The 16,956-nt window shown below is 38.5% G+C and overlaps 2 protein-coding genes across 2 annotated transcripts in view; one reads left to right on the forward strand and one right to left on the reverse strand.

The window, feature by feature from the left end:
* FAM227B (family with sequence similarity 227 member B) overlaps positions 1-16,956 on the forward strand; it is a 198,683-nt gene that overhangs the window by 170,867 nt on the left and 10,860 nt on the right.
* GALK2 (galactokinase 2) overlaps positions 1,116-16,956 on the reverse strand; it is a 154,282-nt gene continuing 138,441 nt past the window's right edge. The window contains exon 10 of the mRNA XM_030318224.1: positions 1,116-4,658. Within this exon, the coding sequence (XP_030174084.1) occupies positions 4,595-4,658 (64 nt within the window). The 3' untranslated portion in view covers positions 1,116-4,594. The remainder of the gene's footprint in view (positions 4,659-16,956) is intronic.

Raw genomic sequence — 16,956 nt, forward strand, 5'->3', positions numbered from 1 at the left:
GCCGTAGCAATTTCTTACTCGACACATCCCCAAAGGCAAGGGAAATAAAAGCAAAAATGAACTACTGGGACCTTATGAAGATAAAAAGCTTCTGCACAGCAAAGGAAACAACCAACAAAACTAAAAGGCAACCAACGGAATGGGAAAAGATATTTGCAAATGACATATCAGACAAAGGGCTAGTATCCAAAATCTATAAAGAGTTCACCAAACTCCACACCCGAAAAACAAATAACCCAGTGAAGAAATGGGCAGAAAACATGAATAGACACTTCTCTAAAGAAGACATCCGGATGGCCGACAGGCACATGAAAAGATGCTCAACGTCACTCCTCATCAGGGAAATACAAATCAAAACCACACTCAGATATCACCTCACGCCAGTCAGAGTGGCCAAAATGAACAAATCAGGAGACTATAGATGCTGGCGAGGATGTGGAGAAACGGGAACCCTCTTGCACTGTTGGTGGGAATGCAAATTGGTGCAGCCGCTCTGGAAAGCAGTGTGGAGGTTCCTCAGAAAATTAAAAATAGACCTACCCTATGACCCAGCAATAGCACTGCTAGCAATTTACCCAAGGGATACAGGAGTACTGATGCATAGGGGCACCTGTACCCCAATGTTTATAGCAGCACTCTCAACAATAGCCAAATTATGGAAAGAGCCTAAATGTCCATCAACTGATGAATGGATAAAGAAATTGTGGTTTATATACACAATGGAATACTACGTGGCAATGAGAAAGAATGAAATATGGCCTTTTGTAGCAACGTGGATGGAACTGGAGAGTGTGATGCTAAGTGAAATAAGCCATACAGAGAAAGACAGCTACCATATGGTTTCACTCTTATGTGGATCCTGAGAAACTTAACAGAAACCCATGGGGGAAGGGAAGGAAAAAAAAAAAAAAAAAAGAGGTTAGAGTGGGAGAGAGCCAAAGCATAGGAGACTGTTAAAAACTGAGAACAAACTGAGGGTTGATGGGGGTGGGAGGGAGGGGAGGGTGGGTGATGGGTATTGAGGAGCGCACCTTTTGGGATGAGCACTGGGTGTTGTATGGAAACCAATTTGACAATAAATTTCATATATTGAAAAAAAATAAAGATAAGGCCAGATTTCATTTTATTTAAAAAAATTGATATTATTGAAATGAAGAAAACTGGAGGATAGGGATAGAAATTTGAGAGTTATTGGTACAAAGTTCATCTTTGAAGTCATCATTATCAAAATGTTTTTCAAATTTTATTGAACAGTTACTATGTACCAAGCGTTCTTTTGAGTACTTTACATTTATTCAATCATTTCATTCTCATGTCAGCTTCTGAGTTATATACTATTATTGTCTCTATTTTAAGATAAGTAAACTGAGGCACAGGAAAGGTAACTTGCTAAGTGATTACACTTGGCTTCTATCCTTGGTAGTCTGGTTTCATAGCCAATACACTCTGATACTTAATTGTTTACTCAGAGAGAATGTGTAGCTCCAGAAGAAGATAAAAGTGTAATCTCATCTTTTAAGTATAATCACAACTATGGTTTGGGGCAAGTGTGATAAGAGACAGGAAAGTCAACAGAGGACAAAAAAAAGGGATGCCATGATAATGTTCCTCATATTTCAGAATAGTTAGTTGAAATTTCTGCAGTTGCTTCTGCATTAAATCATTTTGGAAGTTTTTCTCCAGACTTTTAAGATTGCATGATCATGCACATTCTGTTTCAAAATCCTTTTATTTATTTAATGAGAGATTTTAATGATATACTTTCTTAAGCTCAATACAGAGCAATATTATATTTGATCACTATGCAGTTTTTAAATCAGAGTCTCATGGGACAGATACATTTAAAAATAAATTTAAACATTATAGGTAATATTTCTTTTGATTTGGAGTGACTTGCCAAAGTCCTAAGAGGGAAGATTGCTTTATTGTCAATGTTTTAGATTTTGTATCTAAATACTGAGGAGACTGGAAATGTTGGTGGAGAGGAGGAGGCAGAGAACAAATGTAATTGTACTTCACAGGGGTGCTCATGATTCTGACAGGATTTTTAATGTACCTTCATAAGGAAAATAGTAACTTTTTAATGTTAATATAAAATTTATTGGTAGAAAATTGAACGTTTTTATTAATGACCTTTGAGTATTTTTTTTAAACTTGATTACTTAGTATTAGAGTTATGAGTAAAACAGGAAAAAGTGTTTACTTCTAGGACCCAGAGCTGAATGTATAATATATCTTTAAACTGTGTAGAATTGTGTGCAAAATGTATTTGGAGCTCCTAATTTTCCCATCTCACATCGAGAAGGGATGTGATTTTGCAAATCACCTCAAGTTTTTAATGTGTTGAAAGTAGACTAACAACAACAACAACAAAATACCCAAAAGCCTGATGATTTCTTTTACATGTGAAACACAAGTTACTTTTTTAAAAAAGATAAAGAAAACTCAGGAACAAAATGTTGGTGTAGTTTGTGTGGGTCCTATTAAAAAAGAATGTCTATCAGCTGCATCTATATTTCTAACATGAATTTAGAAGATTCACATTTGTTGTAGCTTAGAAAAAAAATCTGAACTCAGTGCAGTGTGATACAGAGTGTTTAGTATTACTACAAAGACATGCTCCCACCATCACACACGCACATACAGACTTACTAACATGTAAAAACTGTCCGGGGGTGGATTATTACACCCTACAATTGAAAATGATGGGTAATAACAAGACCTAAACCAGCATAAAAATAAAAGCTATACAAAGGAATCATCTGTTGTGAATTATCTGTGATATGGGAGAAGCAAGTAGCGAACAGTGGGGAAAAAACGAAAAGGAAGAAATCCTCAGACTCATGAAAGGTCACCAGTTCTGTATAACACTTGGTCTTCACACAGGAAGAGCCCAGTGGGAAACTCTTTGGAGCCATGTGCAACTACTTTTCACTCTTATTTATAAAAATATTTTCAATGATCTTTGTCACATGTGCACACATAGATTTTTCCCCCTCACCAATATGTGAATAGCAACCTGTGAGTTGTTTCTAAACAATATATCAAATATATTTTTCATTTCAAGTCAATGACATCTCAAGCTAATTGACATATACTAAGGATCTGGTAATCACATTTTCAAAAGGATAAATTAGCTAAAAGACAAATGTTCAAAAAAACCTCTAATTCAGAACCCTCCCATCTAATTATTTTTCTAGTAAAGACAAGATAAAATACTTTTTTTCCCTCAGTTCTTCTAGAATTCTCAGAGTGCAGCAGATCTGAAGGCCTACACTACTAGAAAGCCTGTTCCATTGTTTATGAGATTGAACTCCCAAAATTTAACCGTCAATTTCCTTCAGCTTCAAAAATACGGGTGCATATATGACAGTATTTATCTTTTAATGAGGCCTTTCAGATAATAGAAACCAGATTTTAGCTTCCTGGAATGGGAGGTATTGTAAAAATACATTTTTGTTGGAAACACCCAGCACCAAGCCCTGTGGCAACACAGACACCCTCCACCAAAACACAATGGAGGCCTGATCTTTTCTCTAGCTGTCTGCAAAGAGGAAAACCAGGGACAAGGCGTCCTAAGGCTGGGGAAAAGAAGAGATTGAAAAGGGAAGATAAGAGAGTAGAGAGGAATCCCAAAACTCTTTGTTGTACTGAAGGAGTCTCTAAAATTTACTCTAATTTGAGCTCAAATTTGAGCTTCTCCTCCATCTGTACCAAGCAGATGGATTGGACTAGATAAATTTCAAGCCTATTTGAATCCTGAGATTTATGATTCTGTTGGAGGAATTTGACTTTCCATGCTGTCAGTGGCTAAACTAGTAAAGAGCTCAATTTTTTTCCTGGAATGGCAACATTCTCATTTTGTCAAATCACTGTAGAACCAGGTTCTTCAGAGGATACACTGTCTCATTCTCAGGTGTCAGCTTCCCTAAAAGGCCACCAGAATAACCAGTTGGCCAAGTAAAGCCAAGGAAGAATACCAATTTAGCAGAGCTTTAGTAGTGTCTTAAAATGGGTAAATTCGGGAATGATATTTATTAGTGTTTTAGGGCCTGAGTTGGATGATTTTTGAGTCCGGAGAGGTAAGGCAAGGAATTACTTGGGATCAGGCAGTGTTTAATTAGATTGGTGGGCCCAGTGAAGCAAGGGTCTTGAAGTGAGTTTTGATGAGCAAGCTACTTTTGCTGGTTCAGAGTCTTTTCTTTCAGGAGAAGGCATTTCCTGGAGCAAGCAGCTAAGTTATTTTTATTCTTATTCTCAGCATTGTTAAATATAGGGATAAAAAAAAAAAAAGTATGCATGGTCCCTAAACTTTTTTAACACAGGGACAGCTTAATAAGACATTCCTCATTCATATTTCTATCTCCTCCTAACGACAACAATTAGGCATCCATCCACAGACAAGAGTGCCTTTGTGGGGAACTGTGCAAACGGCACAATTCACTAAGGGACCTGAGGGAGTCTCACCTACCTGTGGGTCAGGTAATAGGCATACAGACCTCAGTTCCAGTTGTGGGTCCTGTAGTGGCCTGTAAACCACTCTAGCCCCTCATGGCTACAGTCTGGGAATCCCTGGAAAACACCTCATAGACCATCATCTATGGACAGGAAGCCTTTGTGGAAGTCCAAGTTTCCAGTGGAGAGAAGTTGCAGCACTACTAGAGGAAAAAAAAGAAAAGAAAAGAAAAGAAACACATATATATATATATATATATATATATATATATATATATATATGAGCGTGGACACACTGGAGAGGGTAAGAACGGTTAACAGTTTGACTTCACCCCTTCCCCAAGGTGAAACAGCATAAGGTCAAGAAAGATCTTCCTGACCGTGATTTCTTACATGGGAGAAAGTGAGAACATGTGAATGAGCATTCAGCTTTCCTAACTGTGTGGAAAGACCCATTTCTCAGCCACAAGAAATAAGGATATCTTACCATTTACAACAACACGGATGTGATGAAATTATGAAATTTTTAAGTTTTGGATTTAGAGCGAATGGCTAAGAAAGAATTCTTGTGATGTTTTGGTGCAAAAAGGTGATTTTATTATAGCACAGGGACAGGACCCGAGGGCAGGAAGAGCTGGATTGTGAGGAGTGACGGATTATATACTTTTTAATTAGTGGGCATTAGGGATAGCATAAGTCTCTAAGGAATTTGGAAGCAAGGCTTTCAGGACCTTGAGGGGCTAGCTGCTGTTAAGGTTACTTTAGTCTTTAATAAAACATAAACGTTAAGGCAGCCATGAGTTCCCTGAGGAAGGTCACACTCTGCATGTTTCTGGTATCTATTGGGCTGCAAGCTGTAAGGAAATTTAATTTAAGCTACATTTCTCTTGCCTTTGCTCTCCTCATCAGATGGATCTTGAGGACATCATGCTAAGTGAAAGAAATCAGATAAAGACAAATAGTGTATAATTCTACTCATCTATGGAATCTAAAAAAGCCAAACTCATAGAAACAGAAAGTAGAATAGTGGTTTCCAGGGGCTTGGGAGTGGGGGAAATAGGGATATGCTGTGGTGATTATAGTTAACATCTGCCTTACATACTTGCAAGTTGCTAAGAGAATAAATCTTAAATTTTCCTACCGAAAAAAAAAAAAAAAAAAAAAAAGAAAAGAAATGGTAATTATGTGAGGCGATATAGTTGTTAACTAATGCTACTATGGTAATCATTTTGCAGCATGTTAAGTGTATCAAATCAACATAGTTGTCCGCTCTAAACTTACACAGTGTTACATGTTAATTACATCTCAATAAAGCTGTAAAAGGAAAAAAAATGCTGGGGCAGGAAAGTATGGATGCTCTAAATGCCCAGATTTGCTTCCAGAATAAGAGACTGATTTTTCAGCTGCTGAAAAACTACTATGGCAGAGAGCCTTCAGTTGCTAACACCTTACAAGGATTGCATCATTTAATGATAGCGGTCTCACTCAAAGTCATGCCCCATGGCAGATTATATTTTTCAAAAGTGGCCACAACAGTATCTTCCTTCCTACATGCTCTAGTTACAATATGACCTTGCCACTTGTCCCATCAGGAGATAGCATCTATGTCCACTCCCCTTGAATTTGGGTGGACTTTTCTATCTTCCTCAGCCAATGGAGTGTGACTTCTGAAGCCAGGTTATAAATGGCTTTAAAGCTTCTACTGTAATGCTTCTGCTTTTGTTCTTGGAATGCTCTTAGAAACATCTTCTCTGTGAGGAGGAAGTCAGACCACATAGAAAGTCCATGCTCCAGCGAGCAGCCAGAGCTGAGGTTGAGCCACAGGCATCATCAAAAACCACACATGTGAGGAAGCCTTTGAGATGTCTCCAGCTCCAGCCACAACCTGACCCCAACTAAAAGCCACCAAACTGAGCCCAGTCAACATCCAAAACTATTGAGATAATAGTAACAAATGACAGTTGTTGTTTTATGCCACTAAGTCTGGGGTTGTTCGTTATGCAGCAGTAGATAACTGTACTATGCCCCCTTCAAAGGCAGCCCACATCCATTTACTAGTGTGGTATATAAAGTCTCTGAGGTTGGGGCCTATTCTACCTCAACTCAGAACAATTCTGAAGGGTCATCCCAGCTTTGGAACTCCCTATAGGTCAGCTTATACTTTTCCTCGAGACTGTTATCACAGTTCAAGTTCTTTCTCTGCCCAATTTTACTTCCTTCCTTTGCAAACCAGAGATGTTAATCCCAAGAGCACTCCATAATAAACCTTCTGCACACTGATCTCCATTTCGTATTCTGCTTCCAAAAAAGCCACCTGGGTTAGTATATTCCTAGTATTATTTAACATGGGGGAAATGGTGTTGGTTTCAGTTCTCACCATTACAGAGAAAACAATCCATTGATTGCTCACTGTTTTTCTTCTGGATCCCCAATAATCAATTAAATGCAAGCAGAGGAAAAAAAAACATACAGAAACTACATTTTTAAAAAAATTTAGCATTGTACAATGGATCTCATCTGCTACCATGAAATGGGGTTACCTGCTCCAAGAGTTTGGGCAAAATTGGTCAGGGGATTTCCAACATTTTCTAGAGTTATTTCTTGCTAAGGAAAGACCTTACCATTATCTAGAAGCAGGACCAGTTAAGTGCTGAATTAGACTAACAATCCCATATCTGTTAAGTCACTTTTGCATTGTTTAGAAGACATTTACAACTCAAAATCCTGTGATCTAGTAAGATTTGTATAGCATGTAAGTGCCTACTAGTTCATAATGGCCTTGACAACATGCTTTTAAGGGGAAACATGATGCATGTGGACAAACTGTCAGCTATGTGCTGCAGAGATGACTCTTATCTCTGCTGTCAGGGAACTTGTTGTCTAATAGATGACCTTGTCTACAAGCTTGTCATCTGCACCCTAGGTACAGCCTTTTTCTGGCATTCTTCCTATGCTTACCTAAACAATTTCTGTTCTTCCCCATCCTGAGTGTTGAAAAGCTGCAGCACAGTGGCCTTCAAGAAAGATGAAGCCTTTAAATATCTAAGGAAGCACACTTCTTTTGCCTGGAAAAGTATGCAGTCTTCAGAGAAATGGGTAATTTTTTGCTTATTCTGGAAGCAGAGCAACAATTGAAACATAAGTGCTTAAGTATTAATCAATGGTATCTTAAACAGAGGCTTAGTCTGTAAGAAAATGGAAAGAAGTTCACCAGGTTGCTTTTTTCCATGAAATGAGCACCAAACGTGAGTCTGCTTCCTTTCTACAATCCCATGTATTTGGCTGCATAATCCAGTAGTAAGTCTTGGGGAAATCCCACCAGCAGGGTGAAAGAAAGAAGAGGGAGTAGAAGTGGGGAAACCGGAGTCAAAGAATCAAGCCAAGGGGCACCTGGGTGGTTCAGACGGTTCAGCATCTGACTTCGGCTCAGGTCAGGATCTCAAGGTTTGTGAGTTCGAGCCCCGCATCGGGCTTTCTGCTGTTAGTGCGGAGCCCACTTCGGATCCTCTGTCCCCCTCTCTCTGTGTCCCTCCCCACTCTCTCCCTCTCTCTTCCTCTCTCTCTTTCTCAAAAATAAATAAATATTTTTTTAAAAAAATCAAGCCGGAGCATAGGAAAGCACTGAAGCAAAAGAGGCACCTGTCAATGTCAATCTTGACAGCCATCAAGGGTTACAGTAAGGGGTCAGTCAGCTCACTGTGCCTTTGACTCCCATATCCTAGAGAGTACTGCTAGGAAAGGAAAGGACCTACTCACCCTGAGGGAATTAAGAGAGAAGTTGCCCGGTCTTAGGCATTATATAAGGCAAAAGGTGCAAGAACTATCAAGGTGAAGTAAGTGGACTCCAAAAAAGGCAAGACTCACAATGTCCTCAGGGAGATTCTGAAAATAATTTAAGAGATGGACCTTTCATTGGTTCTTACTGTGTACACTCAGTTTTGTGGAAAAGGTGGTTTTCTTTTTCTCACTGTTCTGATACCTTGATAGCTTCTCCAAGTAAGAGTTAACAAACTTAATAGTTTGGACTAGATAAACATATAGTGATAAAACCAAGGTTAGTATGTGATCTATTCAATGATATTTTACAATATTACATAAAGTGATAATATATACTATTTTGAGCAAGATTTAAAGAAATAGAGGGGCGCCTGGGTGGCTTGGTCAGTTAAATGTGCAACTTTGGCTCAGGTTCACAGCTTGAGAGTTCTGAACCCCGCGGGCTCTGTGCTGACAGCTCAGAGCCTGGAGCCTGCTTCAGATTCTGTGTCTCCCTCTCTCTCTCTGCTCCTCCCCAGCTCGCACTCTGTCTGTCTCTCTCTCTCTCTCAAAAATAAGTAAACATTCAAAAAAGAAAAAAGAAATAAAGTAATAGAAATATGTTCATAGAATTAGGTATTTATTATGTTTTTTATAATTTTGAAAATGCACTGTCCCATATGTTAGCCACTAGCCATGTGTGGCTATTTAAACTTATATTTAAATTAATAAAATTAACTATAAGTAAAAATAAAGGTCTTCAGTTATACTGTCACATTTCTAGTGCTCACTACCTGTGTGTGACTGTTGGATAGTGGATAGTGCAGATATTAAACATTTCCATCATCATAAAAATGTTCTATGGACCTCACTGTCTTGGGTAAGAAGGAAAGTTTAATCTATTCACAGAACTTGAGATGTCACTTGGGATATCAGACAGCCCGTATGTACAGAACTTTGTTTTGCCTTGCTACTTGCAGACTTCTAATTTTAGAAGTTGAGTGGCTTAAGAGGCACCTGCGTGGCTCAGTTGGTTAAGCGTCCGACTTCGCCTCAGGTCATGATCTCACTGCTCATGGGTTCAAGCCCCGCATCGGGCTCTGTGCTGACAGCTCAGAGCCTGGAGCTTGCTTCAGATTCTGTGTCTCCCTCTCTGCCCTTCCCCTGCTTGTGCTCTGTTTCTCTCTCAAAAATAAATAAACATTGAAAAGAAATTTTAAAAAAAGTTGAGTGACTCAAGATTACCTATTATCTTATTCATCATTATTCACCCATACAACAAAATTATCAACAAATTTAATTCTCTCTCATATTTTACTTATTTTGGTTGGATTTTGTCCCTTGTATCCTAGTTTTAATTTTTTTTTTGCTCAGGGGTAACTACTTTTAGCATCATGCAGAATTTTGCACTGTATCACATGGCTTCAATCCATACAAGAAAGCTTACCACTCTTTACAAGCCCCCTGGGTCAATAACTTTATAAGTACCCTAGATCTGTATAAAATTCTGTGATTGCCTTTTGATAGTCAGATATTTGATCTGTGGATTCCTTTTATTTAATTCCCACTGATGATAATTTAGGTCAGTTACCAGAATAACCTTGTTAACTCTCCTGCTAGGCTCTCAAGAACTCCTTAAAAGAGATTTTGGTGGAGTCTAAAAGAGATTTTAAATTTAAAAAATATATCTGACTTATTTAATAGAGCACTTTATAGGCAGACAAACATCATAGAAGCATGGTAGCATAAGTGACACCCAAGTATTTAAATTTGCTCTTAGAAAAAAGGAGGTTTTATTTTTATTTTTAGATGACTTTTAATTGAAGCTATTCTAAACTTTGTAGAGTAGGTTGCTAAGTTTCCTCCTTTTGCAAACTGCCAGTTAAGAGTGTAAGCCAAGTTAAAAAAAAAAAAATGGGGGGGTGTAGCAAATGAACATCACACCTTTTTTTTAAGAACTTGAGGAACAAAGGGTTTTGTCTTACATGAGTTAAGTATGCACATGTGTATTGTAAGCATTTTGCAGCCACCTTGAGTCAAAGACAATTACAAAATTGCTTGTTAAGATCAAGCCTTTTTTTCTTATAGACCCAGTGTAAGTTCTCTTTAGCATTTTTTTAAGTTTCTTTTAATAAAATACACAAACCACAATTCAGCAAACTAGTTAGTAAACTAACTAATGGAATGAATAGACTTTTGTGCTTTAGGTAATCAGGTTCCAGGGGACGAGTTGTATCAATTTTTTAGCTGCAATTGGGATTTTAGATTATAAACATGGCCCAGTGGGGAAAAAGGTGGGGGAGGGGGAAGCAGGAGGGATTTGCATCTTGGAGAGTTAGTTAGAGTTAAGATTTTTTGTTTGTTTTTTTAAAAAAAATTTTTAATGTTTATTTATTTTTGAGAGAGACAGAGACAGAGTGTAAGGTGGGGAGGGGCAGAGAGAAAGGGAGACAGAATCTGGAGCAGGCTCTAGGCTCTGAGCAAGCAGTCAGCACAGAGCCTGACGCGGGGCTCAAACCCACAAACCGCGAGATCCTGACCTGAGCCCAACTTGGACGCTTAACCAACTGAGCCACCCAGGCACCCTGAGTTTTTTTTTTTATTACTATACATGTGGTAAAGCCCAATTTATATCAAATAACAGAAGAAAATTTCATTTTCAAATAGTTTAAATGATTTCAACCATTGGGGAAAAATGGATATTCTTACTATACATGCTACTAGTCAATTAAAAAAAAAAAAATCAAGTGGAAAATCCGTAGCTTTATGAATGCTTAGAATTTAGGACTGAAAAGCAGTATCTCAATCAAATACAAAAATTGACCATAATTTTGTGTTCACCTAAACTATTTCTCTTCCTTGAAGGTGGGCAGGCAAAGGAGAAACTAAATGAAATCTGCACTGTTACTTTGCATTCACCCCATAAAAATCACTGCCAGTTTATGGCTCCAAGTGATTCAGTGAGATGCTCCAAGATTTCCCAACATAGAAACCCTATCCTAGTTTGCAGCTGAAGTCCTGTGTACTTAAGAGCAAACAAATGGCCTCCTTTGGGGGTTATCTCACATCCATTTGTTTCTATTTTGTTAGTAGTAATCCAATTTGGCCCATCTCAGGGGAGTAGGGACTCTAGAATTTCTGTTTTTATAGGAGGGGCTTAGGTATTTAATACAGTTACAAACAAGGTGCTAAATTTGCAAAACAAACCCAAAATTTGTTTGTTTATTTGGAGTAGCTTTGTGAGTGGAGGAGGGTTGATGGAAAGAATGGGGATGGCTAATTTCCGTCCAAACAACCCTTGCGTTGTATCTATGCAAGGGTATAAACTATAAACGTTGTGGAATCAATAAATCAACAACTTGTTTATCCAGTTGTATCAGAGAGCCAACTGTTGCCCATAACTAAATTTTCCACATAACTACGGCCAACCGTCTAAAGCACCAAAATTTGTTTTAACCGTTTTAATGAAAATTTTCTTCAAAGATATATTATACTTCCCGGATTTCTTAAACAATATAGCAAACACAATTAACTTTCTGATGATGACCAGGCTTCTCAAGATGAAATCTATGATTCAGCTACCCCGAAATCTCAGTAAGAATGCTTGTTGAGTAGGCCAAGAACACTAAACACCTCCTGAATACCTCTTCCATAACCAGCACTGGTACCCGTGTGAAGGTGCCAAGCACTTCAACAGTGAAGGCAGGAAATACTGTCATTGGCGACAGAATACTACCTAAGTTGCTGTAGCAGCATATCCAATCTGACACAGCCCTGCACTAAAGCCAAACCAACTGCTAGACTTTTAGAGTCTTGTGCTTGTTTTTCATAGTTCTTCTATCTTCCACTTGAAAAACTGCCTGTTGTTATCTCTCATTCCTACTGATTCCCATAATTCAAACACCACGTCTTTCTCATCTTTGTGTCTCCATGCCTAGTAAATGCTCTGGCAAGTTTGTTGAATGCTTTTAGTTAAGCCTGTGTTAATATTTCTGGTAACCCTATTCCCTCAATTTTCTGAACTCTGCTATAAACCCACTGCTAATAATGTATTAAATAATGAGGCTTACTAAAACCCCTATTTCACAGGTAATAACAGAGTGAGATTCCAACAGTGGCACTGTCTCCCATAGAATAGGCACATGGGGTTGGTAATCACTGGTTAAAAAATTCCTGGATACATGGTTGTGTTGTGGATGTTTGACACTCTTGTAAAATCTAACATTAAAATATTTGAAGTGTAAGCAAAGGTAAACAGTAAGCAGAAGAGAACTATTCTAAGATCAGTTTGGGCCCCAGGCTAAATTATTTTAAGAATTCAGTGTTTAGGATTAGGAATTAAATGAGTTCTCATATATAAAGGACAAGACTGTGGCCACCGTTTTCTGCCTCAGCTCCTTTTATAACTTACACAATAGCATTATGTGTAGAACAGATACTTTGGCCTTAAACCTGATAATCTCATTAGCAATTCTAAAGATACTCCAAGAAATATATCTAAGGGATGTGGGGTAGCCAGCACAGCCTCCTGTAGCTTCATTCTAGAACAGTACTTCCGGCAGACAGAAGCAAAATTTGCCCCTGGGACATTCTTTTCCTGAGTTTCACACATGCCCAACTTCTCAAAGACAGAGTACTTCCTTCCTAGAAGCTTTAGGTTCTTCATCTATATTATAATCAAAATGGACCCTACAATTTCTAAGTCCCCTTGTTTCATTAATACTCTGTGTTTCAACTTTATTTTTTTAATTTTTATTTGTGTGTGTGTGTGTGTGTGTGTGTAAGAGAGAGAGAGAGAGAGAAAGAGAGAGAGAGAGAGAGAGAGAATCTTAAGCAGGCCCCATGCTCATCACAGAGCCCAATGAGGGACTCAATCCCATGACCCTGGGAACATGACCTGAACGGAAATCAAGAGTTGGACACTCAACCAACTGAGCCACGCAGGTGCTCCAAATACTGTGTGTTTCTAAAGGGAGGTCAAATAACCCAGAGTCTGAAGTGAGGTCTTTAGGATGCCTCCAGGCTTTAGTGTGTCATATCCCAACCACAGCTGCTGTGAAGTCCTAGAACAGGACCATTTTATTTGTACTCAGATGGCTCCTTGTCCATTTAGTGGCTGGCCATATAAACTCCATGCAGCATTACATGAGGAAACCCAGTGTGAGGTCAATTCAGACAGTGGAATTGGAAAACATGTTGCCACAGTCATCCCCAAGGAATAAAATAGAGCCATTCTTCATAGTTTATAAGCTGTAAGTGCTCTAATTTTCTACACAGTTGGGGGAAATTGATGACTTTATGTATCCAACGAGGATAAAAATTAGGCTATTCATTAACAGACATTAACAGAAGTCTACTAAAAGCCATCAGCACTGAATAGTGCAAGAAAGTGCTGACGTTTTAGTCAGTATCAACATCATGCAGCCCAGAACTCATTTCACAGCACAAGTATATAACTCTGACCAAATTCTGTGGGCAATGAGAATGACCTTATAAAGAACGTATACCCAGTTCATTTTAATAATTACATATGTTCAGAATTAATAATTTATAAGAAAAAAACATAGTTCTGTGTCTTAATACCAGTAGTACATAACGAATGTTCAAGGAAGAAAATCCAATTAGGTCATTACCTCATAAATACTTCATCGTGGGAACCATGCTCAAGAGCACAATATGACTTTGGAGAAGGATAAAATCTGTGAAATTCTAACAGGCAATCTGAGAGAGAAATTAAATATTACCAGGAAATGGCAGCATGCAAATTAAATTTCAGCAGCTCAAGACCCTATGCACTTTAAGAAAAACACATCATTAGTTGTGCTCATCATTCTACAAAAAGAATGATATGCAGCTTTCTTTGATTTTTACTCAGGAGAAGATCTTAAGAGTTTCAATCACTAAATGTAGCCAGAAGAGTAAAGACAGATATTAAAAAGTAAAAGTAAAGACAGATATTAACCTGGTATCTTCAGGTATTGCTTGTTTCAGGAAGATTGCTAAGCCTTTTCTTCTAAAGCTGCTTGACTTAGGGGCACCTGGGTGGCTCAGTCGGTTGAGCATCCGACTCTTGACTTCGGCTCAGGTCATGATCTCACAACTTGTTGGTTCGAGCCCCACATCGGGCTCTGCACTGGCAGTGTGGAGCCTGCTTGGGATTCTCTCTCCTTCTCTCTCTGCCCCTCCCTCTCCCCCATCTCTCTCAAAGTAAATAAATAAAAACCTAAAAAAAATAAAATTAAAAAATAGGGGCACCTGGGTGGCTCAGTCAGTTAAACATCTGAGTCTTAGTTTCGTTTCAGGTCATGATCTCACAGTTTGTGAGTTCGAGCCCCACATTGGGCTCTGTAGCTGGCAGCATAGAGCCTACTTGGCTCTTTCCCTCTCTCTGACTCTCCCCTGCTTGTGTTTTCTTTCTCTCTTTCTCTCAAAATAAATTTCTCTCAAAATAAAAAAAATTAAAAAAACAATAAAGCTGCCGGACTTCTTCACAGTCTGTGACAGGTAAAGGGGGAAAAAAACGAAAGGTGGAAATCTGGCATAACTGGCAGGCTTCTTGCTGATGCACTGAACTGGACCACAGCCTCTTTTTTCAGTCATGAGCATCACACCAGGCCCAAGCTAAGCAAGAACACGGCTGTCTTTCCCCAGAACTCAAAAGGACTTGAGTTTAGAGAGACACAGTCCTCCTTTGCTGGATTTGGAGGTGGGGAGGGAGAGGGGGGATGTCATACTGGAAAACACAATTGGCGAAGAGGGGAAAAATTGGTTATTTCATATAAGAAGACCCAGCACAATTTTTCCATCAGGGCAGTAGAGCCCCTCTGATACAAACACTCTGAAATCTTTTGCAAACATTAAAATAAGGAGTACAAAATTTGGATGCATGGGGAAATTATGATAGTTGCATAAAGAAAGCAACGATGCCATTATAACAATAATGTAAAATATATATTTGTATATGACAGATGGAAAGGCACATAGAAAATGAAAGTAGTTTTATTTTTTGGAAAGTGGGATCCTGGGATAATTTTTTCTTGGCTTTTGATTACACTGATGCTGCTATAATAATTCTTTGTACAGTAATATATTTTTTTACTTTTATTGAGATATAATTGACATATGGCATTGTGTAACTTTCAAGTGTACAGCATGATGATTTCACTCACCTATATTGAGAAATGATTACCACAGTAATATATTTAAGTCCTGCTGAAACATTTGTCAAAATGAGATTTTGTGAAGTTTAGTTTTTGTCCACTATAATTACTTAAAATGAGGCTTTCACTACTTCTCTTTTAGATTTGAGGAAACTAATGTATCCCTTAAGTTGTCATTCATTGAATAGTCAAAAATGTTACTTACGCAGAATGAAATCTCAAAGCCAAAGTTTGAAAGTAACTTGGATCCAGCCTAAGAAAGTTTTAGTTTGGAATTTTACCATTCAGACTTGATTCATATCAAGAGAAAACTGAAGTTCACATGGACACTTATTCCAATAGGTTCATTTAGAAGGTCCCTGAAGACAAGGTAATTTGTACAGTGTGATCAGAACTCGTGGATGTAACTTCTGAAGACAATGCTGTTTCTGACCATAGGTTGCCAGAACAATTGGTTGAAAACAAGAAATTCCAGGTGATAAGCTGGCTGTTCAATAATAGCTACTATTCAAATATAACCTACATCACTATGAAATGTCTCTCCCAGGGCAAAATGAACCGCCCTCAGAAGCACACTGAAAACAGAAACCCAGTCCAAAATGAGGCTCTGATCAGGAAGAGGCTTCCTGGGATGCCCTCTGTCAGGCAACAAACAAGACTGTGTGGGGTAGAGCTATATTCATGTAAGTAAAGCCGCCAGTCACCCTTTTATTTTGTCAAGAATCTCAAGCAGAATTCTAGAGATACGGTAAAGATCCCATCACAGTGCATGTTGGATATCCAACAAATGTTAACTCTTTGTATTTCCACTCCATTTCCAACTATTGCCCCACCCCCTTACCACCACCTAAAATATAGTGTCTTTGAGGATTTTCAGTTAACTCTAGCCACCTACAATGTTTGGTATACTAAACAAGAAGCAGGCTAACTTAAGTTGGTACCACGCTTTCCTGGGCCCAGGTATTAAACTGTTAGGAGAAGTGCAATGTCAGCCTTCTGCACAAGTATTGATTAGACCTGAGATCATTTAAGAGCTGGCCAACAGGCCGGACCCCCTGCCCCAAACTGTCATCTGTACCACCAGGTTTGGTGCCCCAAATATTTTGTTAGAAATTCCAATGTCAAAAAAAAAAAAAGGAAGGAAGGAAAGAAACAAAGAGAAAGAGGAAGGAAGAAAAGAGAGGGAGAAAGAAGGAGAAAAGAAAGAAAGAAAGAAAGAAAGAAAGAAAGAAAGAAAGAAAGAAAGAAAGAAAGAAAGAAAGAAAGAAAGAGAGAGAAAGGAAGAAAGGGAATATAATATTATATTCTATGTCTACAATATTATTTCATCTTTAGGCTGTAGGACACCTATTTTAAAATAGCCTTGTATTCTATCATCTCCACCTTTAAAGCATATCTTGAAACTATCCAGTTTCCACTGTTACCACCCTAGTCCAAGCACAGCTACCACTTTCGCCTCAACTATGGAGAAAGCCCCCTTTAGAGCCTCCCTTTTTCTCCACTTTCCACAAGCCATTCATCACATAGTCAAGGGATAATTCAAATAAGTCCCTTGCTTAAAAGCTTCCAACAGCTTCCTCTTGCA

Source organism: Lynx canadensis, chromosome B3, assembly GCF_007474595.2.
Source record: "Lynx canadensis isolate LIC74 chromosome B3, mLynCan4.pri.v2, whole genome shotgun sequence".
Taxonomy (NCBI): domain Eukaryota; kingdom Metazoa; phylum Chordata; class Mammalia; order Carnivora; family Felidae; genus Lynx; species Lynx canadensis.